The sequence below is a fragment of the Marmota monax genome, unplaced genomic scaffold, assembly GCF_021218885.2.
Source record: "Marmota monax isolate L192 unplaced genomic scaffold, Marmota_monax_Labrador192_F-V1.1 WCK01_AAM20220418_F8-fsc00001, whole genome shotgun sequence".
NCBI classification, from domain to species: Eukaryota; Metazoa; Chordata; class Mammalia; order Rodentia; family Sciuridae; genus Marmota; species Marmota monax.
This window is the reverse complement of record NW_026693777.1, coordinates 25,511,656-25,537,730: the sequence shown is the minus strand read 5'-3', so window position 1 is coordinate 25,537,730 and position 26,075 is coordinate 25,511,656. Positions and strand designations below refer to the sequence as shown.

Sequence of the window (26,075 nt, the reverse complement as noted above, 5' to 3'; positions counted from 1 at the left end):
GCACAACCATGAGTTGAGACCTATTGACTTAGTAATGTTACCTTATAGTTAGACAGATTTGAATGAGAGTTCTTATTCCATTATACTTATTTTTTAGTTGAATGATATCATCTATAAGTTGGAGTTAACATAAGTACTGCCTTAGAAAATTGTTGAGAATTAAATAAGGTAATGTTTATAAACACCATAGTGATTTAGAATTCTTATTAAACATTGTCTGCTAATAAGGTGGCATTCTTAAATTATCCTTTCTACAATCAAAATATTCACCCTTGCATTAATGTATATTACCTTGGTCAGAAAAGTAATCTCATAAATACCACTCATAAAGGGTACATGATAGCTAGTTTTCATTATTTACCTTCCATTAGTGGAGTCTTAATAGGAGGCAAAGGAGTAGATAAACTGGAGGAAAAAGGAAGGGGAAAGGTAGCTGGAAAACTAAATGTTTTTATTTCCTTCCTTGAAGGATTTTCTTCTTTCTCTCTGAGTTTAGCATTACTATCACCATCCATCCCCTAGTCACAGAGCCACATACTGATTGACTTTTAGGTACTTTTCCCCTGTTTCTTCTTTATCTTCATTCTCTCTTCATTATTCTATCCTTCTTTCAGATTGCCTTTAGTTTAATTGTGGCTCATTTGATCACTTGTATCCCAAATTTCTACATTTCTAAGCTATTACTGAAGTAAGGTCAACCTAAATTTCTGACCAACTGTCTCTCTTGTGTAGGCCTATTCCATACCAGGGGGTTAATTCATGAATATTGGGAAAGGTTTAGCCAAGTTTTTAAGCTTCTCAGCAAGGTTGTCACTGGACCCTTTGATCTCCTTTGTAACTTATACCTAATGGTCATAGAGCATAATAACGATACATATTACCATGAGAATAATAGAATGAAATTAATCTAATTTTGCTATATATAATAAGCTTTGTCGTTTGTATGCATGATTGCTTGCAACTTGAAAATTGAGGCTGGACCATTTATAGTAGTAATTCATTGGCTTTCTGAAAGATTGAAAAATATCACAAAAGAGGTAGAATTTGAACTAAATTCTAAAGAATGGGTATGGTTTTTTTTTTTTTTTTCTGTAAGTAGAGAGGTAAGAGATTCTAGTTAAAGGGTATGGCATGTGCAAAGGCTTAATGCAAGGAACATGAAAATTTTGAAGCACTGTGAGTAGATCATTTTTTGCTTTTTCAGAGGGCTTATAAATAATGGGAATAAAACTAGATAGTTTGGAATTAATCTTTGGAAATTCCTGAATGTTCAATTAAGATGTTTGAGTTAGTAGGCCTTTGTATGCACTATAAATTCATTTAGTTTTCCTTAATTGACCTACATACAACTTAGTTTTAAGATTGCAAATGTTCAATGTGTCCTTATAAATGCTGGACCTGATTCATATAAATTGATGGCTACTGCCAGGTCTCCTTTCTACCTCAAGTGGTTGTCCCTTAGAGTCAGCTTTCCACTACACCAGGCGTTTACAACAAGAGTTGTAAATTCTTAAAGCTTTCTTTCTCTTTTACCTTTTTTTTTTCCTCCCTGCTTCACCCTTAAAAAAAAAAAAAAGATTGTTGGACATGTATTTTACTTATAAGGCAGTTAACTGACTTTCCTGTTTCTCTTCCTTTGCAGACCTAGAGGATCAAGACATAATGGGAGCATTTTTAGACAAGCCAAAGATGGAAAAGCATAATGCCCAGGGGCAGGGTAATGGGTTGCGATATGGGCTAAGCAGCATGCAAGGTTGGCGAGTTGAAATGGAGGATGCACATACGGCTGTGATCGGTTTGCCAAGTGGACTTGAAACATGGTCATTCTTTGCTGTGTATGATGGGCATGCTGGTTCTCAGGTTGCCAAATACTGCTGTGAGCATTTGTTAGATCACATCACCAATAACCAGGATTTTAAAGGGTCTGCAGGAGCACCTTCTGTGGAAAATGTAAAGAATGGAATCAGAACAGGTTTTCTGGAAATTGATGAACACATGAGAGTTATGTCAGAGAAGAAACATGGTGCAGATAGAAGTGGGTCAACAGCTGTGGGTGTCTTAATTTCTCCCCAACATACTTATTTCATTAACTGTGGAGACTCAAGAGGTTTACTTTGTAGGAACAGGAAAGTTCACTTCTTCACACAAGATCATAAACCAAGTAATCCGCTGGAAAAAGAACGAATTCAGAATGCAGGTGGCTCTGTAATGATTCAGCGTGTGAATGGTTCTCTGGCTGTATCAAGGGCCCTTGGGGATTTTGATTACAAATGTGTCCATGGAAAAGGTCCTACAGAGCAGCTTGTCTCACCAGAGCCTGAAGTTCATGATATTGAAAGATCTGAAGAAGATGATCAGTTCATTATTCTTGCATGTGATGGTATCTGGGATGTTATGGGAAATGAAGAGCTCTGTGATTTTGTAAGATCCAGACTTGAAGTCACTGATGATCTTGAGAAAGTTTGCAATGAAGTAGTCGACACCTGTTTGTATAAGGTAGCTTGACTTTATTTTTTAAAACATGAAATGATTTTATGTCATATTAATTACTACTCTCATTTAATCATCTTAGAGCCTGTAGTTCTTAAAAATAAGTTTGTGGCACAATTGCAAGGTAATCTACCAATTATGAAAATATAGGAGTGACAACATAGGTAATTGGTTAATCTATTTCTAAATAAAAAGAAATAATCTATTTTTATTTAGAAATAGATTAACCAATTACCATATATGCAAGAGTTATAATCTAAATATTTAGTCTTTAACCATGATTACTTAAGCTTTTTAAAAATGTAGATGATTATCAAAAGTAGAAAGATTATTTTGAATTATGTGTTTTAAAAGAGCAAGAGTGGGAAGGTTAGGCCTCAGTATCTATAAATGAAAAGCTTTTTAGAATATTTAGTATTTTTACCATGTGATACCTCAGTACATTTATGGAAGTACTTTGCATCTATTGTTTAATGAATCTGAATCATCAACAAGGACTTTAGTGGTTATTTGGTGTAGTAATAGATATGGCCTTGCACATAAAGTCAGAAAAACTTATAGGATCATGTATGTCTTCAGGTAAGCTATTTAAACTCTCTGGAAAATCAGTTTTGTTTTGTTTTTTTAATTGTAAAGACAGCTATTACCCTGTTTCGTGGGTTGTTGGGAGGATTGAATGTGATATGCGTAGACAAGCTAGCTTAGTCCCTTTATTTTAAAGTTGAGGAAGCTTAAACCAGAGAAAGTTCTGCAGACTGAAAGTCAAAGAGAATTAGAATCAGGGCTTACCTCCATTATTTTTGTACTCTTCAGTCTTAAACAAATTGTTCAATCTCTCTCAGCTATAAAATGTAGATAATAGTATCTAATTCATAGGACCGTTGGGAACTTTAATAAACACACATGCACACATAATTACCTAATCTAGCATATAATATATACCCAGTTAATGTTGATTCCTTTCCTAGAGAAGTTATAACCGACCTCTACAGGATTATATAATTTAGTAACAGTATTAAAACTAGAAATCTAGGTCCTTGACTTAGGTTAAGTGTTCTTTGTACCACACTTTTTTTCTATTTTGTTGGTAATGATCATTAATTCATTCTTTGATATATTTTTTGAAACAAATATTGATTTTTATAAAACTCTCTGAGGGTATATGTTTGATTTTCTTTTAACATGCAGAAATAAAAAGTCAACAAAAAATTCTTTGTAGCTTTATATGCACACAGTCATGACACTCAACTTAAAATCCTAAAATCTGATTGCACTTAGAAATCAGGTTTATATAATATCCAACACAGAAGGCAATAGAGTATAAACTTCATAGTGCATGCTGTCACTTTCTCAATTGTGGGACTGAACAATGATTTAAGGTGCATGTGTTGTCACTTAGTGTTCATGAAAGTAGCATTCTCTTTGAAAATTAAGTGCTTATTAGCTAAATTTAAAACTTTTTGAGAATTGTTAGATAATTAGTAAATTATGACTCAGATTCTACTTTATTTCTTTTGTATTCTTCTCTACTTTAAAAAATTATTTGAGCCACAGCATGGTGGCGCATGCCTGTAATCCCAACAGGTCAGGAGGGTGAGGCAGGAGGATTCCAAGTTCAAAGCCAGCCTCAGCAATTTAGTGAGGCACTAAGCAACTTCTGACCCTGTCTCTAAATAAAATACAAAATAGGGCTGGGGATGTAGCTCAGTGGTTGAGTGCCCCTGAATTCAATCCCTGGTTGAATTATTTGTAGTTTTCCTCTAAGATTGTCTTTCTAATATTAGTTTGTTTGTATTGTTTGTGGGTTAATGCTTTAAGGTCCACTTTTCCATCTAGCTGAATTAAATACTTTTAATTCCAAGAACTAATAGGAAGGAGGATGTAGGGAAGGCAACATCAAGTGTTTTAATTACAGCAGTTTGAATACTTAGATACCTTTAAAAATAAATGTACTTCCTAAATTGTCAGTTTTTTAAAAAATATATTTTAGTTTTCAATGGATCTTTATTTATTTATATGTGATGCTGAGAATTGAACCCTGTGTCTCACACATACTAGGCAAGAGCTCTACCACTGAGCCACAACCCCAGCCCCTGTCAGTTTTTTAAGTAGGGTTGAAAACTGCTGTATAAACTTTATATATATAGTTTTACTTCTAATTCCATATTTCTACTTAGGAAGCAAATGTGTTAGCCCCAAAACTTGTGATTATTTTACATGTAAATTTGTCAAATATACATATTAAGTATAGGCCAAATCCTAATTGTAAAGAATACCACTAGCATTTTCTGCCATGATGTATGGAGTAAACGTGGATGTTTCTGAATGTACGTGTAGGTATCACTTCAAGTTAACTAAGTCACTAGTAAATATTTAGAAGTAATTTTGCTTTATAGAATTTTCTGTTTTTTGTTTATGTTTCTTTTCTGGTTTTTGGCGGGTTGATTATACTGTACATTTAATGTGCTATATGAGGGCAACTGCCTTCCCCAATATACATATTTTTTTTCTTAAAAATAACATTTTCACTAGAATAAGTGTAACTGTAATTGGCATAGCTGTAAAGATTCTCAAGGCTTTGAAAGGAAAAAGGAAATAAAATTTTTCTCAAATTTTTCTTCCTAGGGAAGTCGAGACAACATGAGTGTGATTTTGATCTGTTTTCCAAATGCACCCAAAGTATCACCAGAAGCAGTGAAGAAGGAGGCAGAGTTGGACAAGTACCTGGAATGCAGAGTAGAAGGTGGATCATTTAACAAAAAATAAGTAGCTTTATTAAAGAAAAACCTTCAACACAAACTTTAACATTTTAGCTTTTAGAACTTTATATGCCTTTAACATTTAGTTTTTAGTGTGCAAAAATGAGAAAGGGCATTCTGTAGTAGATTTTAGAAGTATGTATGCAGTTGTCCTTCACATTTTAGAAATAGCAGCTAGTCTATACATTCTGTTCAGGATACTTTTGTTTCAAAAGGCTAAAATGTTGTGGGCTCTAAAATTCTTGAAAAATTTCACTGGCATAGTAATTTAATGCCAGGAAATTCTGATTTGTGGTTTGTTATATACATCTTTCTGTGAATAGTTGTGTATGCTAATTTAAAATCCCTAGAAATTTTTGGTTTTGTTTTGTTTTATAACTTGAAGGTCACAACCTGGTAATTAACAGTGTTCATATGCCAGAGCTTTTAAATTTTTGTTTTCATCTGTTTCATGGCTTCTTGTCTAAGCCATAAACTGTCTCACCTAAATAAGGTAGACTAGAATAGAAGACATATTTCTCTACCTAGCAGAAATGTAACCACTGAATAAAATACAGAATAAGTTAGGAATTCCAGGAATATATTTTTTTTTATAATTCTGCAAATTATCTTGAAACAAATAGAAAAGTATTTGTACCTCTCAAGTACAATGCCTTTAAATATTTGAAAAATTTAATCTTGCGGGGACTGAGGTTGTAGCTTAGTGGCAGAGCGTTTGCTTAGCATGTGTGAGGCACTGGGTTCGATCCTTAGCAACACATAAAAATAAAATAAAGGCATTCTGTCCATCTACAACTACCAAAAAAATTTTTTTTTTAAAATTTAATCTTGGATGCAGCTACTACTTAGTGTAAACATTGTCTCCTCAGAGAATTTAATTTACTGCATACATATAATAAGCATATAGATAATGCAGTTTCTATAAGCAGAAAAGCTTGATATGATTTATTGTAAAAAGTGCATTTTGGGCTCCTGATGTCACTAATTTGCATGTTAAAGACTTCTAATGGCATGCAAACATTGACCTACCACACTGTTATATCCCACAGTGCCTATATTATTAAAATAAGTATGCTCCTTAATTTGTTTACTTTTTTCTGTTTGATATCAGTCATAATCAGGCTGATATTAGAGTCGTGATATATGATATTCTTAATTTTGATTTTTAGTACTGTCTAGAACTACTATTTTGTTTTTATTGCCTTCCTCTACTTGATAGTGATAATGTCTGTGTTTGTACTATTTAGTGTTTCATTCATTGGACAAACTATTCAGTGCAGTTTTTCCTCACTATTACCAAGAGTTTTGGAATTTTTATGTTTTAAATTAATAATTTCAATATAAGTTATTTATAGATAACACAGTAAAATAAGTATTTAGAATGCTATGAAGTCATCGGCTTAAACTGCTGATTAGTGGGAAAATATGAAACTATAGTATGTATAGGGATAAGTTGGTTTTTAATGTTTTAGCACTTTAAAGTAACTTGGGAATACAGGCTTTTTATTAATTTAAAGAAATAAGTACTTTACTATTTTTACCATGAAAGAGATCAAATCTTAGAAATGCTGCTTTTCAGTGTGTACTCTCTAAAGTAAATTTTTGATTAATTATGAAGTATTCACTTGATATAATTTTGTTAGAATATTAAGTTTTTTATTAACTATTATCGAGCAAGAGTTGCCAACTGGACAGTTTACATTAATACTCAATATTTTGACATGTTGAAGTGTTAAAACTTGTACTATTTAATTGGAGATTATGTGTCATAAATATGATATTCTTAGGTAGATTTGATGAGACTGCAGCTAGAGAATAAATATTACATTAATTTAAAAACTGCTGCTATTTAAAGACATAGAATGTAACTGTTTGCATTGTGAAAGATGTTGTGTGTCTTAAGTGAAGAAATACTACATTCAGTTTTCAAAATAGGCACAACATACCTTTTTTTCCCCCCTCTCTTTCCTTAAATATATGCCTTGACTAAATCATTGTGCCCTACTAAATCTGATTTTATTTGCTTTCAACATTTTTGGCATTAATGTCCACAACATAGTAAAGGACAAAGCTTTTTAGATTCTTCTTTCTTCTATTATTTATGTCCTTCTAAATACTTGAATGGGGTGTGAAAGGATTCAGCACATTATTTAATCAAACTACTATTAAATTTGTGGTCTTTCTAAGCCAATTTAAAATTATACTTAATGTGTCTATATTTTTAAAAACTTTGCTACTGACTATCTGAGATTTAAAATTGCTAATTTGAATATAACTAATAGAATCCTTCAAACTTGATGGAAGGGGGTGGAAAGAAGAATGTGTTTGTACATATGTATATGAAACATGGATAATTCTATACATATATATTCTCTATAAAAAGCACTCAGTTTTTTTTACAGTTCTAATTAAAATGTATAGTCCAAGAACAATTAAAGGAATATTTCTTAAAATTCATTTCTTTTTCTTTTTTAAAAACAGAAAGAAACAAGGCTAGTGTAGTATTAATGTTCAGGTAGTTTCAATGGATTATCCCATGCAGGAATACGAGATATTAACTATTTTTAAAGCCTTTCATTATTAAAAAAAAAAAAAAAAAAGAATTTGTTTTCCTGTAATTTTCCTTCATAGTTAAAACTTCCTAACTTACATTTTAACAAAAATATAAGATACATCAAATATAGACGATTCAAAGTAATGTTTTTTAAGACCTGAAACCATCAATGGTTGAATTTATCATCAATGTTCATTTCTTTGTATCTAGTTATCTATCTACATAATTGTATTGGCTTAGTAGAGACTGTATGTTAAGTGTATTATAGTTTTAGATTGTGAAATTGTGTAGCTTAGGTAAACTTCAAATCCCTTTATTTTTGTATAGCAGATTTCCAGCAATAGAATCATGTAGAATAAATAATATTAGATGTTAAAGATTACACAATAAAGGAACTTGGCAAACCAAATCTGAGATCCTTGCTTTTTGTTCAGACTTAAGACTGGTTTAAAAAAAAAGGCAAAAATAATAGATGGTAAATTTTGATCTTTATTCTAAAAGGAAAATTTGAGCCATTTAAAGAAATTTTATGGGTAGCAATGTCTGTCTTTTAATATGTGCCTTTATGATGAATTAATATTTTGAGGCCTGATCAAAGGATGAAAGATCTTTATATGCATTGTTATTTTCTAAGGTATTTACAAATGAAGAATTAAAATGATAATTTCTTGCCCAGTAAAGACAAAGAAAATATTGTTTTGCTATAAACATTGAAAAAACAAAAACTGAACAAAACTTTAACATATAACCTACAAAAAGCTTTGGCTTGACTTTGCATGTAGACTAAATAAGTGTACTAAAACTCCAAGTGAATACTTCTATACTTAGTTTTAGAGTTCTTTGTAAGGTTCTTCTTTGTTCATAGTTTTTGATATTCTGTGGTTAAAAAAACAATGCATCTGCATAACACTGCTATACCCATTGAATGTTTTGAAATTATTTTACATGCAGTAGTGCCATTTATTATATTTCTTTTTTAAAAAAATTTGTCATGAAATTTAGACCGTTTCCATTCAAGTAATCAATGAAGGAAATGGTATTATGTATCTATACATTGGTCAAAGATATTTTAAAGAAAAATTGAGCCGAGAGTGATGTTCAAGTATATAACCTAATGTGCATGCTACTTCAGTATCATTTTGCAAATATAAATATATGATGTACAAATGATTTGGATTAGTATGTGATCAATAAATTTCCCATACTTAAAGATTAATTTTTTCAACTCTTGAATTCTTGAATTTTTGTTTATTTATTTATTTTTAAATTCATGTAATGTATTTTACAGGACAAAGTTCAGGAAAATATGTATCCAGTCTAAAGAGAGGAGTTGATCCTCCTCAGAAGTAACTAGTTGGCATCCTAAGAAAGGATATCTTCATTTGTACACACATGTCCCTGATTATGTAACACATTAATTTAACATGAAATATTTTTTTATTTTTACGTTTTTATCTGATTGTTTACATTCTTTGAAGTTAAGTCACTTTTATCTTGTTGTGCATCCCTTTGTCATAATTTTCAAAGTCAGTTTGATTTTTTTTGTTTTAATGATATACCAGTTTAGAATATCTCAGATATGGTAAATGCCATCTTTAGAACCTTAAGTTATTTTTGTTTCAGTCTTTTTTATTAATTAAATTTGGATAACACTTACAAAAAAAGTACTTCTGATTCCCAGAAATCATAAAGAAGCAGGGAGAAGGCGTCCCCGACTTAGTCCATGTGATGCGCACATTAGCAAGTGAGAACATCCCCAGCCTCCCACCAGGGGGTGAATTGGCAAGCAAGTAAGTTACATTCTTCACAGTGTTAGGCTTTCTGTCAGTATATGAAAATGTTATGTGTTCTTTGATCCAGTGTATATTTGCTAATTTTTAAAGTAACGTATTTACCTATGTTTTCAAAATATTTAACCTGTGGAGTCCATATTTTAGTGTAAAGGATATTTGATGCTTGTTTAGAAATAGATACTAGAATACTATTATTTGTAATTTATTATGCTGAAGATTGTCTTTAGTGGAAGATATGTGACATTGATTTTTCTCATAGAGAATAGATAATATAGGTGAAAAATATTTGTGACTCAATTACATGGCACTACTAAAATCTGTTATTATTAGTAGTAATGTAATTTTATTTTGTCAATCCCTAGACAAACTTAACACCCCAAAGATTTCTCTTCCACCATCTGAATCATGTATCTTTCATTTTCGCAGTTGTTTTTAGTTATTTATTGCTTGTTTGTTGGTTTGAATATCAGGGAACATGAGAGGTTGCATTTTTTGCCTTTTTCCACTTTAATTCATAGAATGGACTGATCTGTGGTAAATATTAAGCTTATTTCTGTACTTAAATTGGAGAATTCAAGCAGTTTTATAAAGAAATGCTTAAAGCATTTTTACCTCAATTGTCCAAATAATTGACCCACAAAGATATACTATTGACTGATTTCCTTCATTTGTCACTGTATTTTGCAAATGTAGCCAATCATTTCACTAAATAATCATTGTAAAAGTTCCTGTTTGTAGCTTTTATTTTTTGGAAACATTTCATATGACTTTGTACAATTGTCTATAAAATTATTTCAAACCAGTTTTGGAAATAAGGAGACTGTAATTTATAAGGGATATTGTAGAATTTTTAATGAAAATATTATTCAAAAGCAAATTCCTAGATTTGTCATGGGAATGTCAAATTTGACATTTTGGGTTTTAATAGAATTTGTTTTTAAAGGGACATTAAGAAAAGCATAATTTAAACATAAAGTTTATGTGAATTATTTTTATCATAACATTGAAGTTACTTCTACTTTATAACTTATTTTATGCCTTAAGATTGGCATTGCCATTGGTGACTCAGCCTCTAATTCAAATGGAAGTTGACCATATAGCCTGTTGTTAATTTGGGGAGGATTTTTATTGCCTTAAGCCATGATTCTCAGTCTTCTATAAAGTGGGTTGGTGGGATGCTGCATTTTTTTTTTTTATTTTATTTTAAGTAAATTCACCTCAAATTTAACATTGGTACACAAATATCCTAAAGTGAGGCTGGCTTATTGACAATAGAAATGAAACTAAGTGATTTATACATGTACAATTACCATTGAAATTTTAATGAACACCTGACTATGAGTTTTTAAGCATTTGTTGTACTTTCTGAAGAATTAATTTTCTGCATTTTTTTCAAATTTAGGCGGAATGTAATTGAAGCTGTTTACAATAGACTGAATCCTTACAAAAATGATGACGCTGTAAGTAGCATTTTAGCTCCCTCTGCTTTTCCTTCCCCTCCACTCTAAATGCATATCCTTCCTACCTGTTTTTGCAGAGCTGTTCACTGCACCCATTCTCTTACACACACCCCTGATTGATTGCTCTGAACTCTGCTTGCTCTGATCTCTGCCTGCACCACAGTACTAGTGATTGAGGACATAATCTTGGTGAGTGGCCACCTCTCAAAAAAGAAGTTCCTTTGATTTTTTTTTTTTTTTTCTGGTTTCTTTTCAAAACCTCTACAGTCAACTTCAGAAGGTTTGCCTCCACCAAATTTTAATTTATAATTGGGATAATATTTCTACTCAGAATCTTGAACTCATCTGAGTTATAGCTATGACAGAACTTCAGAATGTTCTACTAAATAGTTTTTATGTATGGAAATACTTTTGTCTGAAATTCTGAAGTATGTTCTTCATTTAAATATTAGAGAATTCTGTTTCTATAAACAAACATTAGAATGCCATATTCTCCAATTAAGTTTTTAATGCAATTCTGTTATAATATGATGTTTATAGGAATATGATAACTTGAAATCATTTGGACACAGCTCTGAAATAGTTTATGTATTACATTATGAAGCTTGCTAAAACCTCATATTATTTGAGGTCTTAATCTCTTATAATGTAATAAAAGTTTATAAAAGCAGTGTTAAAAAAAGATTGGATCTTATCAAAGAAAAGAGTCCTTTTTTATATAGTTGTATTGATTTAGTACACATTTGGTCAACCTCACAGTAAAATCATTCCAAATATTTTTCTGAAATAAAATGGAAGATTAATTCTTGGAACAAAATAAATATTCATATTTCATATACACACTTACATACTTTTAAAATGATGTTCTAAAAGACAGCTTTACAAAACCTTATCTTTCTTGCACTTCCAGATGTAGTAAAAACTTTGGCATCTTTAAGCTTTTATTTAGTACCTTGTTTTGTTTCCTTTTATAAAGGACTCAGCATCAACTGATGACATGTGGTAAAACTGCTCATCTAGCCATGGAGTTTACCTTCACTTCCAAAGGAGAGTGCAACTCAACTTTGTTGAACCTTTTAGCATCCAGCCTCAACTTAAGGAAGGGGATATGACATGGGTGAGAGTGATTACACCAGAGAACTTCAGCAGTACAACAGCTAGCCCAGAACTGATTTTCTTTTCTTTTTTTTTTGTAAATTTGAGACTTATGTAAACGTGATTTCAAACCATAATTCATGTTGTAAATCAGACTCCAGCAATTTTTGTTGTATGATTTTTTTTTTTGTAAAGTGTAATTGTCCTTGTACAAAATGCTCATATTTAATTATGAACTGCTTTAAAATCACTATTGAAGATACAAGAAATGTTTGGCTTGTTGTGTGATGCAACAGATATATAGCCCTTTCAAGTCATGTTATATTGGATTTGGGGTTGGGACAGGGAGAGCAGCAGCCATGTCAGCTAGGTGCTCAAACATGCACATGATTATGGAGAAGAATTTCAAAATCTTAAAAAACTGAATATCCCAGGAGTGATGGAAAACTATCTTAATGTTCTTGGCAAGGGATTGGCATTGTTGATAAAGCCACTCTCTTTATTTAACTGTGTTTCAGGATGTTCTCTCCCCCGCTATGAGTATTGCAGGTAATACAGTATATTCATAAGAATATCAATCTTGGGGCTAAAATGCCTTGATTCTTTGCACCTCTTTTACAAGTCCTTACATTTAATTACTAATTGATAAGCAGCAGCTTCCTACATATAGTAGGAGACTGCCACATTTTTGCTATCATGATTGGCTGGGCCTGCTGCTGTTCCTAGTAAGATATTCTGAATTCCATTTTATCAATAAAGCTTGATTTAACAAACAAGAAATTTAATCATGTATGTGTAATTCCTCTTTTACCCCGGCCTTTTAAAACACCATACCATTGTAAATGAGATGTTCTCAAAGGGAAAGATGTTAGTCTCTTTTAATTTGACAATACTGTTTTAGTCACCGATGAAATTGTTTTCCTTCCATTAGAAAAACTTAAAAGATTTAAGTCTCTCTTGTTCCTTAATTTGTTTTTCAAAATAAGTTTCTTTCAGGCTGCTTACTTTTCATTAAGATGTACATCAGCTTGATTTTGCCTACTGTTTAATTAAATAATTGTCAAAGTTTGACAATCTAACACTCTATGGTAGGTATGTGTGTGTTTGTGTGTGTTTGCCTGTGACTTTTAATTGGCCCATGTCTTTAGAATCCAAGTGGTTAAGATGTATTTGTGATTTGAAATATAGCATGTTGATAATATTTAGCTGTTGGCCTTTAAAAATAAATTTCAAAGCTTAAGGAATTGTAGATATAAACATACCTAATTTAATTTAGGCTTACATTTTTCTGATTAAGCATGTGAAAGTAAGTTTTACAATCTGTCACATTAAAAAGACTACTGTTCTGTGCCCTTTTGTATTTTTGTCTTTCTAGGTTGAATATTGTATTTATTATCATGTAAATGAATCAGTTAGTAAGCAGATTCCCCACTAGAAAACTACTAAAATGTAAGATTAAAATACAGCATTAAATACAAAATCAGAATTTTGTGTATAAAGCTAGTATAATACATTTTGTTTTGTTTGTTTTCCCTAACTTGGAAATATACATATTTGTATATATAGCCTTAAAACTAATGTAAAGTTAGGGAACCTACTAGGAAAAGTAATGTAAAATGTCTCAGATTTAAGTAGTTACATACCAGCAAACTCTTTTCAATATCCCTCTTATTTGTGAGGTGATTAAATGTAATTTAATTGTATTTAATTTATCTCTTAATCCAGCATGAATGAAGAAAAACTGAAGTACTATTTATATTTAGAAATTCAGAAAAGTGGAATTACAGAACCAATTCCTTACTTAACTTACAATAAATGCTTAATGTCTAAATCTGTGGTAAAGTGCGAAGTATGATAATGTTCTAAGTTATAACTTTGCAAGCATTTAAATTTGCACTTAATGAATACCAGTGCTTCTAGTGAGGATTTGATTACCAAACATGCCAGTACTGAAAGCTAAATCCCTATTACAACAAACCAGTTCCTTAACTTTTTAATAAATAACCAAAAGGTTTTAGTTTCATAATTTGCAAAATATTTAACTGGATTGTGGTATCTTTTGAGATGCAAAACTTGAACCATAAGTAAAACACGTGATGGGAAGCTATATTTCAAACCATAATAGCATAGTATAGCATAGCATAGCATATCATAGCATATTATAACCTTTTTTTTTTTTTGAGAGTCTTTTAAACAAAAGAGAAAATTAAGATACTCCTCTGTTAAAGTTTTTAGTATTGAAATTGGCTGGAAATGTGAGAAGACTGTGTTTAAATGTGATTTAAGAAGACTAAATCTTTTCCACATGAGTCAACACTGCCGTACAAAATATAACTTCATTTTAAAAATACAGAAAGGAACTATACATTGTAATAGCAGACTGCTTGACTCCTAGGGGTAATGGTCATGGTGAGAAACAACCACATTTAAAAGGCATTTTTGCACCTCTTTTGTGCACTTCATTTTTGTACCTCTTGAATTCTCAGCCCCCACTGTTTTTTAATACTAATTAGCATCTCAGGGCATTGCCTCAGAATTTTTGGTGTATTCTATGTTTTTTTTTTGGGGGGGGGGGTTCTTATCTGAGGATATATAGATTTATTAAGATTAAACTTTCATTTAGATATCATATTATGATAAACCCAGTTTACTGCTGTTAACCAGAAATTCAGTTTTGTATAGCCAGATTCTTACTATCTAACATTAAAATATTTCACTTATCTAATTCTTATTATTTTAACAAGATCTCCCTAATTTTCACCTTCTTTAGGAATATACTTTTACAGATAACAGAAGCAGTTCTCAGTATTATCTTTTAAAAATTAAATCAAAGTGGTATTTTTCTTATTCAGTTTTAGAACTATCCTCAAACATTTTTAATTGTAACAATTTATTTCTAGAGAACTATGCAATTGTTCCAGCTTAATTTTTATGCAAACGTCTTAACATTAAGAAATTTGGATTAGAGAATAAATCAGTTATATAATTCAAATAATCCAAATTATAATGGTCATACATTTGACCATATATTAATCCTGCTAATAACTCAGTTTTTCCACAAACTGTTATCTACAAAACACTGATCTAGGTTAAATTCCTTAGGACTGTAAATAGATTGAATGGGTCATTATCTTCGAGGAGTTTGCATTTGGGCAAAATTAATAACCTAAAATATGTTAGTATTATAACTGGATCACTCATCAAAAAAAAAAAAAATATATATATATATTTTGCCCACATTCTGTTTGTCAGGTACTTTACTGAGCAAAAGGTATGCTTCTGCCCTAAAGGGCTCATTTTGTTGCTTTTATTCACCTGAAAACTATTGTTTCTTTTCTCCTCCACAAAGTTAAAAATCTTAAAAGAAAATTTAGCTCCGAATAAGAGTAAAATTGGACTGATGAAGCAAGGCTTAAGTCTATTTAAGCATTCTTGATTGTCTATAACAAATGACCTTCACTTATCCTGTTGGCAGCAGCAAGTCAGAAATAAGTCATAGATTTCTTAGAATTTTCCAATCCTGAGAATACAGGTGGGATTTGAGTGAGGGCATTTAAAAAAATAAGTATCTCTAGCTGAATTGATCTTTTTAAGTAAAACTTTTTTGTGTTCTTTCTTTTAATAACATAGTGCCCGTGTTAATACCACATTTTAGCCAAATGATTACCATGTATTTGAATATTTTAAAATCACTAACCATCTTTACTGGACAAATTCATCTGGGAATTCAATGTGTGATTTCTGAAAGAACTGATGAAATTGGGTACTAATTTCCTTCTAGTTTTATTTTAATTTTGAATTTCATGGCATATACTTTTAGCTTAACTTTTTATTTTAGTATTGTATTAGGATTTGGTACTAGAAAGGATAAGTAAACATTTCAGTATATAAATATTCTTTGAAGGGATCTTAGGGAGTTTCATATACTTTTGCTTATAAATACTGCTGATGAGTTGGCCATTTTTTAATTGACTACTCACAGTTTTTAGGCATCAGGAAGTCTACTTCATGTTTTAAAATTTTAGAAGCCTAATTTTACTTTATTTCCTTAAATAATGTGCCATGTGTTTTGGTTAGTGTTTGTTTTTAAATTATATATTCAGAGAGTATGCTTGAAATATTTAAGAACACATTTCCTAAAGGTATGATACTGTATTATTTGGTCAAAAAATACATCAGCTAAGTGTTAGTTATTACTGTTAAGAAGCTCTTCAGAAATAAGGAGAGGCATTGGCTCTGCTTTATTGTCAAGTGAGCATTTTCCACTTTTGTTCACCTCAATACAAACTCTTCCTTTAATCTATTTTATATATTAAGCTAGTGGCCTCTGCTCTCACGGTTTCCTATTTATATTAACTAGTGGGTGGGGGTGCTAATTAGAAAAACTCAGATTCAGATTGCAGTTGACAGCTTACACTTTTATGAGAGGGGGGGAAAGGTTGTTTAAGTTAATAAAAAAGTGACATTTTTTCTTATCCTGCATGAAAATATTGCCCTCATTTCCTCTCAGTGTGTCTGTCTGTATGTGTCTCTCTCTCACTACCACCACCACCACCCCCTTTTTTCCCTGCCCTCATCCAAATAGGCCAATTCCATTTTCTTGAACAAGAAAGTTTAAACTCATTACCTCATTAAGGCCAATTAGTACTTTATTAAACTGGGTTGAAAATAAGAAAACTTGGGATAGAGTGGTAGGAACCTTGACCTGGCTGTAGATGTTTAAAAAAAACAAACAAAAAAACTATTATGCCACATAAGCCACCAAGAATCACCTTTCACTGCTAGAATAATTTTGACTTTTTAAAGGAAGATGAAGGCAAAAGTTGCTAATTCTTTAACATAGAATAACATGTAGTATTTCTTTACCTTAAAACAGCCCTTCAGTTCTTTTCATTGTTCCTAAAACCAGTTTTCTACTAATGGGTTTTTCATTAAATGTTTAGAAAATTTTTCTTTTCCTTTTACATATTCCTCCTAGTAAAAAAGTGTTTAGGTATATTTGCATTTGTATGGTACTTTCTGAAGTAAGCTAGATTATGTGTAAGATTGAGTAGTTACAGAATTAGTACTGTCCTAACTCGGTACAATGAGTGACAGAAATTCATTTTAGTAATGGTTCTTAACTTTTTGGGAGTTGTTGTCCCTTTGAGACAGATGAATCATGGGGAAACTCCCTAAAAATTGTAATGTTGCAGTGGTTCATTACCCCTCAACCCCAATTAAGATTCCAAATTACAGAATAATAGGACATCATTTTTTCTCCAAGGATGTAAATATAACTTGAGTCTATTTTAAGGAATTGTTTTACTTTTGAAAATAGCAAATAGGTGGATGGGGCATGGTTTGAATCTGATATTGAAAGACTTTTAGCGAAATGAATTTATAGAGATGAAAAAAATCACATTTGGATTATTTTTGAGGATAATATCGCTAAGATTTGCCACTTTTGAAATTCAACAGAAAGGTAAAATGGAAATTGAGTATATCTAAAGTTTTCTGAACCTCCCCAGTGCAGCTATAATATATTAACAACACAAGAGCTGTCATATCTTACTCAGGTTTTAAGATTAGATTTTTCTTGCATTAGAGTTCATTAAATGTTAAATTCATTTCAGATTCTAAGGAATTAAGGACTTAATACAAAATGTTAAAAACAGGATCTAACATGAATAGCCACCAATGTATAGCATTAATAAGATTTTTTAAAAATAATTACAATAAAAAATTTTATGAAATTGTTGACAGTTGTTGAAAAATTGAATGTTCAGTTATAGTTTTTATTGTCCATTTTTGGAATTTCCCCTCCCCCTTTGACAAGGCTAGGGATCGAACCCAGGGCCTTGTATATGACAGGCAAGTGGTCTACCACTGAGCTATAGCCCTAGCATTTTGGGGACTTTTGAAATGTAGTAACTATTATCTTACCTAGTTGGTCCCTGACTAACTGAACACAACATATCTGTAGGAAAATATCATCTTTTAGTGACAATACCCCAGTACTGATCTGTTTCACAACTGAAATAATTTCACTTCACTGTATAATTGTTTTGAGTGGGGAGACATGTACATGTTAAAAGCATGTTGCATTATATATAGATTAATTGTTTAAAAATCTCCAAATATAAGACTATGACAACTAACTGCAGAAATTTTCTTAAACACAATGTGTAGCAAAATTCTCCACATTAACTCATCCACTTTGCAGGTTATGTGATCCAAACTTTCAAAGAAAAAATTCCATAAATGTGTATATTGTATGATGTATCATTTTCTGATCCAAAGAAATATGTGAATTCAGTTTTAACTTTAAGAATGTACTTTTGTTTTCAAGTCCTTTGAAGAAATTGCATTCAGCCTATGAATGGTTGCAGATTGTATGTGAGATGAAAAGTAGAAATAATTTCTAGTTTGCAAAACTGGTGCCACTAAATAAACAGGCAATTGCATAATATGTGTGTATTTATGATTGTTTAATATCCTAAGCAGCATTTTTGTTTAACTGAGAAACCTGGAAATTTTGAAAGTAATTATTGGAAGGTTTTAAGAGGATTTTTTTTTTCAACTGGGTAAATTTGCCAAAACGATAAATCTGATATTCAAAACGTGAACTAGACTTGTTTATTCCTAATTTAGGAAGATTACTGAAAGCCAGAAAGTTTGGGTTGATGGTTATTGTCATTAAAACATTCCAGAGATAAAGAAGCCAGTAATTGTTCCTTTTAGGCAAGAATATTTTTATGCCTGACTTCTAGCACATGATATATTTCTTACTTCCTTGAAGAGTTGAGACAGAAAATTGGGAATGGCCTGGGAAAGGTCTTCCTCACCTAATATCCAAGATGTAGTGCCTGCTTATATAATAGCACTTAAATTCGTGTATGGTTAGAGTGCAGAAGGGAGGTGTTTTCTGCCTCTACTAACATCTGTCTTTTGTTCATCCACATCTGAAAGTGACTTATAGGTTTTAGTTAAGCCTGATCTTCACTTCCATAATTAGAGACATCTAAGAATTGAACTGGTGATAAAAGTGAAATTCAATGAGCTGCAAGAGCTCATTTTGTTTATTGTAAAATGTATAATGAAAACAATAATCAGGAATAATAACCAAAGATAGCAAGACTTATAACTCATTAAAGTTGAGACAAATAAGGATTTGTTGTTGTAATTGGTACCTCTTGTATTCTGCAGTTTTGTTTATGATTTTTGTGTCAGGAGTTTTTACAGGGAGAGTTGTAATTTTAAGTGTTGGAGCTATTTTGTTTTTTGTCTGTTTCAGTTATGTTTTCTCTTAATCCATTATTGAAAAACTCATTTGTTTTCTAATTGTAAATAACTAATTGTTTCTCCATGTTCTTGCTTAAAAGCTTAGATTGACCTTCCCATCAAATCAAATTTGATTCTAGTTGAAAACTTCATTCTTCGATGAACTATCCTAGAAAACTTGGTTTGTATGCCCTCTGTAGAACATACTTAATTTACCACAAAACTAACCACTTGACCAAATACTGATAAAAGATTTTGTTTCACTGGCTGCCTTTTATCTGCATAAGATTCATATTTATTGGTTCTGATATCCTGTATAAGGTGATTTAGAGTATCCTAAAAGCTTTTCATAGAATTGTATTTCATGTTAATAATTGTATTGTTACCTAAAAAGTGGATGTGTGTCATTCTCTACTGTAGGTTAGGAATAGGCATGATTCTTCCAGACCAAAGCATCCCCTATGGCTTTTCTTATAGTTACACAATAAAAATCCCTCCACCCCCCGAAAAATTTTCCAAAGACAATTCCCAATATCTAGCCATTTTTGATCTATAAAACTGGAAGTTTTATCTATAAGAGTGTCCCCTAAGAATCAGATGACAGATCTGAAGAAAAATACTGTCTCTCTCACTATATTATACTACATATATTTATTTATTTGAAAACATGAAATTTGATAATATGCAATGCTAAATTAGGTCAACATGCTGCTTAAATCAGTGTGCGAAATGTTATCCAGTAGTGACTATGAAAGGAAACGATTACTTAATTTAAATGTTCAGAGCAGGATTATAACAATAAAGATTGGATAGGAAAGTAATTTCAAGAACTTACTTTGAATTGCATAATTAAGTGAGGTAACTGGAATGTTCCTTTCTAATATTTTATTGGAACGTAGAGATATATGGATCCAATTCAGTCTATGATATGAGGCAGCACTGAGGAATTATGTGAAAATAATTGTTCTTTAAATGTAGTCCTTGCAAAGCTGGCTGAGGGCTCTTTGTTCCAGGTGTCAAACTCTGACTTAAGCTATGGGCCATGCTGTAGCCTTTCTGAAGATTTATTATTATTATATTTTGCTATTTATATTTGTCTTGGTAACAACTGACTTAAATTATGTAGTATTTAAAAATCCAGGGTTTACTCAGAAGAATTTGTGACTGTTCTGGGTCAGCAAGGTCATATGTGTACCTTCCATTAGTGTACTGAAATCATCCATGGATTGTCTAATTCTCATTATAACAATTTTAAATGTGTATTTGATTCTGTGTAATGAAAATATTTTTGCAAAGATTCATCTTATAACAGTTATTCTCAATTATTTACAATATTGAAAACTTTTTAACTAATAAGTTTCCATTCCTAACAAAATTTTCTAGTGAGTAAATATTATAGAGGCATATAGGAAATGACTTCTTGTCATTAGGCATAGCAAGTAAACATCCATATAATCCATGTAAATTTACTTTATACAACCACATTTCTTGATATATTTCAACAAATACCCTACTGCAACAATCCTTAATAAAAGTGGTCTTAGCATTTAATAAAGGCAATGAAACTGCTTTTGTGCCTAAATCACAGGAAGTTTACAGAATGTTTTCTTATTTTGTTTTGTTTCCTTTGGTTTTGTTTTAAATATATAGGTTCCCAGACTACAGAAAAGTCCAGAATCATCAAATGCTTCATCCTTTCATACTGTAAAGGTTTGTTTGCCATGTACTCTAGCCTGATTTTTGCAACATGTTATATATTGGCCCAACTGTTGAATGACAGTATGGTTTTAAGTATATTTACATGTACATGTATAAATATCCATGTTCAAAGTCAACTCCACAGTGACTGTCAGTAGTGTTACTAGTTCACCTTAACCTTCAGAGAGTTTTTCCTGCTTCAGGACCAGATGGATATGGCATCTGACAAGACCACAATATCCTTAAACACTTCATCCCAAGAGGAGCAGGGTTCCAACAAAGAAACTTCCTGTGGGCAAGTCTTCATAACTTGAGATAAGGAAGAATGGAGTAGCAATTTTTGAAGATCACATGATTGGTTCTGTGAATCTGTGGGAATTTTCTTGATACTTTAATTTATAGAATGAATGTCACTTTTTCAGAAATCAATTGTTCAGGTATAAAAATTTGAGTACTTCATGTAAAAAAATGATTGTACTTTAAAGTTAAAGAAAATTCTATTTTTCTGAAATTCAAAGTGATATGTAGGCACCATATAGCATCCTTATGTTTTATAGGAATCACTGTTGTGTTACTGGTCGGTGCAGTAGTCATGTCTCCTTTCCTCCCACCATTATGGCTTTCTTAGACCCTTCAAAGGGTCTGAATTAGGGGGATGAAGGGATGGTGCAATATCAGCTGTCAACCATCACTGTTTGATTAGGAAAGGAATTGAAATGAGGTTTAAGATAAGGATATAGATTTTGTTATCAGTTCCCCAAGTTCTATGAAGCAGTGGTTCTAGCCCTGCCCTCATGATTGATTGATCTGGAAAACTTTAAATATCCTTTTGCAGTGAAGGTTGGAAGGGTCACATTAAAAGTTGCCTTCTCTTCTTCCCCAGTGACTCCCCGCATCCTCCTTTACCCTCCTTGGATCATGTCACTCTTCTTTTCGGACCCCTGCACTGGCTACCATTTCACTCAGAAATCCCAGGTCCTTGTAGTAGCTTACAAAGCACCCCACATGAGACCTGGTTTCTGTGATTTCTTTGACTCATCTCCCTTACTCTTTAACCTCACTAGTATCCTAGCTGTCCCCGGAACATGTATGTCTCACTCAAAACACTGAGATCTTACCAACACTTAGATTTGCTGTTCCCTACTCAAATTTTCATTGTTCAAAGCAGGTCACATGCAAGCTCTCAGACCTGAAAGGACAAGCCCTAACCACTACCAGGGACAAAGCATACACTTGAATAAGACTATGCTTTGTGTGTGGAGAAAATGAGACTGCCACTGTGTGTGTGCACCAGGAGATGGTCTTTTTTGAACTGTGACATTTGAGATACGTGGTGGAAGCAGAGGGGCTGGGACATGTGAAATGGGTCACATTATAAATGCTTATAGTTATGAAGAAAGTGTTCCTGATAACTGAAGAAGTGGGGCCACCTAGCTTTGGGTGAGCTTGGATTTGCCTGGGCACAGACAAGTAGGAAGTCTCCCCTCGGAGGAGGACACACAAGCAAAGGAAGACATTGGGCAGAGATGGCAGCAGAGACCAATGACAATGCTGGCCTTACCAGGAAGTTTCTACCTTTACAAAGGGGGCTTCAAGGGCTGAGAGATTTAATACAGGTACATCCCAAAGGAAAAGTCAGCTGTTTATGTCTTCATGCTTGGGGTTGAACCCAAGAGCACTCTACCACTGAGCTACATTCCCAGTCCTTTCATTTATTTTGAGACAGGCTGACCTTGAGCTTGCAATCCACCTGCCTATCCTCCTGAGTCACTGAACCCACTTGAAGACAGCTTTCACTGAAGTTTGTAGACACCCCAGTAAGAGTGGCCTTTGCTTCTCTCTAGTCAGCTTTCCCCTCAAATCCCGAAGCACTATAATACATGAAGGAGTTGCTCTTTGTGTCTATACCACCCAGTGTCGTGCTGGCCCACACCTTAATAGTCATTAAATCATTCTGGCTGACTGCTCAATCAAGAACACTGACCTGTTAACAGCCTCCACCTGGGTGGAGTGTTCTGGAGCTCCTGAAAGAGACAGGAACTGAGTGGGCATCAATTCTGGCAGAGCAGGTTCTCCGTGAAGTGGATGAACTTCACAGTCATAGTACAGCAGCACTTCATTGGCCTGACTAGCAGCTGGCCGGCACGCGCCAGGAGCTGTGGTCATTTGAACTGTGTACTTGGATTCAGGTGCATGGGAGCAGAGAACCTGAAGCCTTATGAAATGTTGTCAAGGTTTCCCTACTGCTGCCACTGACCTCTACCGTCCCCAGGCAACAGTCATTCCTCGTTCTTCAAAGTTCTTAAGATGGACAGCAAATGTTTTATCATTTTAAACTTTAAAGTAGCTCTGGTTTATTAGCAATTTATTACTAAAATGACTTTTGATTGTTGGGTGTTTATTTTTGAGCTGCTTCTAAAACACAAGTTCCTTTGTCCTGAATGTGATGATCTAGATGGTCTCAGGACTATCAGGAAATTTCCCTCCCATACTAAAGCAGCAACCTACACCAGTGGTGGCTAGGTCATGAATCAAACAATAATGAATTCTTGGTGAACATGATTCTTTAAAAGTTCTCTGAATGCGAGTTTAAGCAACAAAACAAACTCAGTGAGCACTCTGCTCACATAGTAGATCCCTCACCTTACAGCCACTGCAACTGTCCTCCCCAGTGTTGCTGGGGAGAATCATTAACCAATATCAAATAAAACCCCCGTTGTCACTAATCCCGAAATGTGCCACAGGGCAAGCTGCTCCTGTCAGAGGCCTCTCACTGCTATCCACACCTGCAATTTTGAGTTTCTGTCTTTGAGACTTGGCAGGCAGTTCACTTAAGAACTGGCTGCTGTCTCAACTGTACCCTACTGTGCATCAGTAGATGTGTGGTATGTGGTCTTCAGTGTTATCATCTCTAGATGATGGTTCCTTATTTCTGAAGTACTTCTGGGAATTTTATTTTTTGCCTCAGAGCCTATAAACCTTAATCCTCCAACTTTGGGGACAACTTTTAAAACTGTTTTTTGTTAGTTTTGTTTCTCAGGAAACACCAAAAGTCTGTTAGGTGGTATAGATTATTGTACAAATTGAGGAATGTTAACAAATTATACTGTTTATCTTATCATTATTCAAAATAGACTATAAGAGAAGTTTTTAAGCTGAATAAGGCATTTAGCAAACTTTTTTTTGTAGGGGGTGGTGTTGGTGGTACTAGGGATCAAAACCTAGGGGCCCCTTCCATACCAAGCACATGCTGTACTATGGAACCACATCCCCAGCCCCTCCAAAAATCTTTTTTCTTTTTATTCCGCCTCCACCCCCCGCTTTTGTTACTAGGAATTGAACTCACAGGGACTTGGCCATTGAGCCACATCCCCAGCCCTATTTTATATTTTATTTAGAGACATGATCTCACTGAGTTGCTAAGCCCCTTGCCATTGCTGAGGCTGGCTTTGAACTTGCATTCCTCCAGTCTCAGCCTCCCAAACCACTGGGATTACAGTCATAGGTGCCCAACTCCCTCCAACATCTTTGATCAACATTATCTACCCCAATTAACTTCCCAAGGAAGGTCCCATCAGCTTTATTTTTGTCATTTTATTGTGATAAAATACATAACAAAGTTTACTATTTTAACCATTTTTAAGTGTATAGTTTAGTGAGATTATAGAGTGGTCATCACTCTAAACAGCTTTCATCACCCCAAACAGGAACTGTATATACATACTAAGGAGTAACTCCCCATTCTTTCCTCTCCTCAGAAATTGGTAACCTCTATTCTACTTTCTGCCTTTAGGAATTTGCCTTTTCTAGATAACTCCAGATAAGTGGAATCATATACTATTTGTCCTTTTACTTCTGATTTGTCCCATTAAATTCCTAATCTTTGATTCTTGTTGACCAGCAATTAACTTTTACATGCCCCACTCAGCATAATGTTTTCAAGGTTCATTAATGTAACATAGCAATTTCTTTTTTAAAGCAGGATAATATTTCACCATATGTACATACCACAGTTTTGACCATTCCTCCACTGAAAAACACATGAGTTTTTTCCACCTTTGGCTATTATGAATAATGTTTCTGTGAACATTTGTATGGAGCTGCTATTTTATATTACCACCAACAGTAGATGGGGGTTCCAGTTTCTTGCCATCCTTGTCAATAATTATTTTCTTTTTAATAATAGCTATACTAATGCAGTGGCATCTCATTGCATTTCCCTAATGTTGAGTCTTTTTTTATGTTATTTTTAGCCATTTGAATATCTAGAAGTCTTTTTTTTTTTTTTTTTTTTTTTTTTACCCCCTGCCTTTTGCAGTCCTGAGAATCAAACCCAGGGTCCCACATATATTGGGCAAATGCTCTGCCACTGAGCCACACCCCAGTCCAGTTCTTTGCCCATTTTAAGTGGGGTTTGTGTGTGTGTTTGTGTGTGTGTGTGTGTTATAGGAGTTCATTCTGCTTTCTGAATATTAATCTCCTGCAGAAATGTGATTTGCAATATTCTATGGGTTACCTTTTTATTCTGTGGAGATAGTATCCTTTTATGCTTACACACAAAGTTTTTTAATTTTGGCAACTTCCAATTTTTTTTTAATTGCCTGTGCTTTTGATGTCATACTTGGGAACTATCTTTGCCTAGTCCAAGATCATGAGGATTTTCACCTATAAAAATTTTAAGAATCACATAGTTTTAGCTCTAAAATTTAGTCCTTTGGTCCACTGAGTCAATGTTTTTATATGATGTAAGAATCCAACTTCATTCTTTTGCACCTGGATGCTCGGTTTTCCCAGCACCATTTGCTGAAGACAACATCATCAACTTAAAGGTTGGAGACAAGAAGCTTGCAAACTACTACATCTCTTCCTATTACCTAGCTAGTGAGGATCGATTCTGATTCCTGCTGATAACAGCACCTGCACTAACCATTTTAAATTCCTAATCAGCCAAGACTAATAGTTT

At 33.0% G+C, this 26,075-nt stretch overlaps 1 protein-coding gene across 4 annotated transcripts in view; it reads left to right on the top strand.

The window, feature by feature from the left end:
- The window catches only part of Ppm1a (protein phosphatase, Mg2+/Mn2+ dependent 1A), a 49,274-nt gene extending 30,674 nt beyond the window's left edge, over nucleotides 1-18,600 (top strand). For all 4 annotated transcript variants that reach the window (XM_058584614.1, XM_046461005.2, XM_058584613.1 and 1 more), the window contains 5 exons: nucleotides 1,643-2,496; nucleotides 5,116-5,233; nucleotides 9,485-9,593; nucleotides 10,999-11,056; nucleotides 12,033-18,600. In XM_058584614.1, the coding sequence (XP_058440597.1) occupies nucleotides 1,663-2,496; nucleotides 5,116-5,233; nucleotides 9,485-9,593; nucleotides 10,999-11,056; nucleotides 12,033-12,062 (1,149 nt within the window). In that variant the 5' untranslated portion in view covers nucleotides 1,643-1,662 and the 3' untranslated portion in view covers nucleotides 12,063-18,600. The remainder of the gene's footprint in view (nucleotides 1-1,642; nucleotides 2,497-5,115; nucleotides 5,234-9,484; nucleotides 9,594-10,998; nucleotides 11,057-12,032) is intronic.
- The last annotated feature ends 7,475 nt before the right edge of the window (nucleotides 18,601-26,075 follow it).